The sequence below is a fragment of the Empidonax traillii genome, unplaced genomic scaffold (genome assembly GCF_003031625.1).
Source record: "Empidonax traillii isolate 1590-97213 ecotype Southwest subspecies unplaced genomic scaffold, ASM303162v1 scaffold309:size1915965, whole genome shotgun sequence".
Taxonomy (NCBI): Eukaryota; Metazoa; Chordata; class Aves; order Passeriformes; family Tyrannidae; genus Empidonax; species Empidonax traillii.
In genome coordinates this window covers 1,910,744-1,914,181 of record NW_020955502.1, presented here as the reverse complement: position 1 = coordinate 1,914,181, position 3,438 = coordinate 1,910,744, and the positions used below count along the sequence as shown (strand labels likewise).

The window sequence follows — 3,438 nt, the reverse complement described above, 5'->3', positions numbered from 1 at the left end:
CTTTCTCCTGCCCCTCTCCCACTCATTCCCACACAGGCCCACATGCGTTATCCATGGAGTGTGCAGAGATACGGAATCACAGAATAGCTGGGAGAGGAAGGGACCTCTGGAGGTCATTCACTTCAACCCCCTGCCAGGGCAGGGTCACCTGGAGCAGGTGACACAGGAACATGTCCAGGTGGGGCTGGAATGTCTCCCGGGAGGGAGACTCCACGCCCTGCCTGGGCAGCTGTTCCTGTGCTCTGCCACCCTCAGTGTGAAGAAGTTCTTCCTCGTGTTTAGGTGAAACTCTATGTGTTTTAGTTTAAGGCCACTGCTCCTTGTCCTGTCGCTAGGCACCACTGGAAGGAGTCACCCCAGGCCCCTTTAGAAATACAGAATGCAGAATCACCCACAGCAATATCAGCCAACCACCCACGCATCCATTTCCCGATCCATGTTTTCCTCTGGAAACAAACCCCGCCCCCTCCCCGGCCGCCCCGCCCCTCTCCGGGACGACCCTCACGGAAGGGGCTCGGGAGCCGCCGCCCGGCGCGAGCCGCGCTCCCCTCACGGCTTCCCGCCCTCGGGAGCCGCCCCGCCGCCGGGAGGGGAGGGGAGGGGAGCGGAGGGAAAGGAAAGGGGAGAGGGAAGAAGAGGGAGAAGTGAGGAAAGGGGAGCAGAAAGGCTCCGCTCGCCCCTTGATACCCACGACATCCCGCCGCCTCCTCGCCGCTCCCGCCGTGCTCCCGCCAAACGCCGCCGGCTGGAAACGGCGCTGAGGGCGGGCCGGGCCGGCCGGGGCGGGGCGGGGCGGGGCGGGGAAGCCCCTCAGGGCTGCGGGGCCCAGGCCTGGCCGGGCCGGGCTCGTCGGGTCACGCCGTGCGCGGTACGAGCCGGGCCGGGGAGCTTCGGGCGGGAGGTTCGGGGCGGCCAAACGCACCCCAGGGGTCCCCTCAGGGACCGCCTGGGGGGCGGGGGGAGGAAGGGCTGTTGGTTTCCCTCAGACGCGATTGGGGGAAGCAGATTGTAATGTTTTCTACGGTGGGTGGTAAATTTATCCCTTGAGAGGGGCTGCTCCCACCGGTGAGGGAGGTGACAAGATCCATGAGGTAAAAGTTTCCTCGTTTCAGGTGGGCGAGGCCGGAGCAGGGCGAAGCTTCCCTGTGCAGATGGGCGTGCTCTATGGATGAGCCTCGGTCCTGAAGGTCAGTGTTGTCGTGAGGGGTCTGACTTAGGATATTTGGAATAATTTCTTTACATAAAGGGTGGTCAGGCATTGGAAGGGGCTGCCCAGGGAGGTGGTGGAGTCCCCATCCCTGGAGGTGTCCAAGGGACGACTGGACGTGGCACTCAGTGCTCTGGGCTGGGTGACAAGGTGGGATTCGGGCACAGGCTGGACTCGATCCTGGAGGGCTTTTCCAACCTCAGTGATTCTGGGATTCTGTGATTCAGTCACTTAATTCCTGTTTGGAAGATATTTTTTATCTGTTAGAATCATACCACCAAAAATCAAAAGTAATAGTACTTGTGACATCCTCCTGATGCGTAGAATCACAGACTAGTTTGGATTGGGAGAGACCTTAAAACCCATCCCGTTCCACCCTCTGCCATGGGCAGGGATGCCTTCCGCTGTCCCAAGTTGCTCCAAGCCCCATCCAACCTGGCCTTGGACACTTCCAGGGATGGGGCAGCCACAGCTTCTCTGGGCAACCTGTGCCAGGGCCTCACCATCCTCAGAAGGAACAATTTCATCCCAATATCCCATCTAAACCTACTCTCTCCCAGTTTAAAAGCCCGGCCTGGGTTGCTCCCCTCCATCTATTTTGTCTAAACTATCATTTATCCCAGGCCAAGCAATGGGGCATCTGGCAGTGCTGTCACTGAGCCATTACTCCCTGCATTTCCCTCCATGGAAATGGCAGCACTTCTTGGCAGAACTGTGGCCCACACAAGAAATATCTCAGCAATGGGAAGTCCAAGGAGCACAAACGAGAGTTCACATTTTACAAACTAGTTACTGGAAAATTAACATTTATTCTTCTTTTCCTCCTTGACTTTCCCCCCAGTTCCATTCTGTGTGTGTAACACGGGTGCTTTATTATAGTGATACCCGTTTGCAGGAGCCAGGCTGTGGCAGGGGGTCCCTGTGGGGTCTTTCTAGTGCCTGTGTAATATTAAAGTGTCAGGCAGGCAGGCTGGGTATTACAAATAGGGCACTTCATCCATGAGAAGAGATTATTATCTTCCTTTCCCAAGTGTAAAAGGCCTGTATAACTCACCAAGGTGCAAGTGATTTAGGCCTCCCGAGTCAAAATCCAATGAGTCCTGGAGGGGACCCTCTGATGTCGTTGTCTTGTTGCTGAACTTGAGATATTCCATTTATTATACTGGAATATATTTTCTGAAGTCAACATTGGGTAAAATAATACGAGGGGCTGTTAGAGCAACAGCACAACAGGATTTAGTGGCCCTCTGTGGTGGCCTTCTAAAAACCTTAATCACCCTTGGAAAAAGCAGAAAGCTGCTGTTAGTTTACTGGCCATTGGTGAGCAAACAGCATCAGTTACTGCTTGGAATTGTTTTAATAATTGAGAAAAAATTAGTTTCATGGGTTTTTTTCCATTCATTTACGAATTACATGGTCTAAGTTGCTCGAAGTTTTATGCGTATTTATTTTTTAAGTTTTATGAACATCTGTTTTTATTATTTATATTTAGATAACTCCTAGGAGTGGAATTGAAAGACTAAGGGTGACAATTTTGACCAGTTTTACTATTATCCATGTGTTTTATTGAGTTACAGCTGCAAAAAGAGAAACCACAGATAGCAGTGGCTTGTTTCACAGATAATGAGAAAATATGGTTTTATGCTTTCAAAAAACATAAGTATATAATATTTGCATTATATACTATATAATAATTGTGATATCAAATGTCTGAAATTAAAATAAAATACCATAAAATTTTCTTTTTTACTGCCAATGAAGAATAAATGGTGAGCAATAAGTAGAGCTCAAGCTGATTTTTTTTGTGGATCTCATGGTGCTACCTACAAGTGTAGGTAGTTATTCCCATCCCAGATTTAGGGAATGGGAAGGATATGACCTAATTGTTAGGAAAATTGGTGCCATGTGTGTTTCACAGGACAAACAGAGCCATTATTAAGCAGGGAAATGGTAAGAGATTCTAACTGTAATTGTATCCTTCCCAGGATGGCCAGCAGTCCCAGGAATAACACTTCCCTCTCTGCTCAGAAAGCCACACAATTGGAAAATTCCCAAGGGAAGAAGCCCCAGCACACAGAAGAAGCAAACTTCTACATGAACTGCAGAGCAGCTTACCTGACTGTTCTGAAAAGCAGCTTAGAAAATATCAAATCAAGAGAGCAGCTCAGCCTAGGTAATGGTTTGATCCTTTTCCCTGTGCCTGTTGTGTGTGATGGGGACAGGGGGTGTCT

At 50.6% G+C, this 3,438-nt stretch overlaps 1 protein-coding gene across 4 annotated transcripts in view; it reads left to right on the top strand.

Annotated features, from left to right (window-relative positions):
• The first annotated feature begins 669 nt into the window (after positions 1 to 669).
• EFCAB7 (EF-hand calcium binding domain 7) overlaps positions 670 to 3,438 on the top strand; it is a 20,475-nt gene continuing 17,706 nt past the window's right edge. For 2 of the 4 annotated variants that reach the window (XM_027891069.1, XM_027891068.1), the window contains exons 1-3: positions 673 to 868; positions 1,113 to 1,187; positions 3,193 to 3,380. In XM_027891069.1, the coding sequence (XP_027746870.1) occupies positions 3,194 to 3,380 (187 nt within the window). In that variant the 5' untranslated portion in view covers positions 673 to 868; positions 1,113 to 1,187; position 3,193. Of the gene's footprint in view, positions 869 to 1,112; positions 1,188 to 3,192; positions 3,381 to 3,438 lie in introns of all 4 variants that reach the window. The other 2 variants (XM_027891071.1, XM_027891070.1) reach the window with 2 other exon arrangements.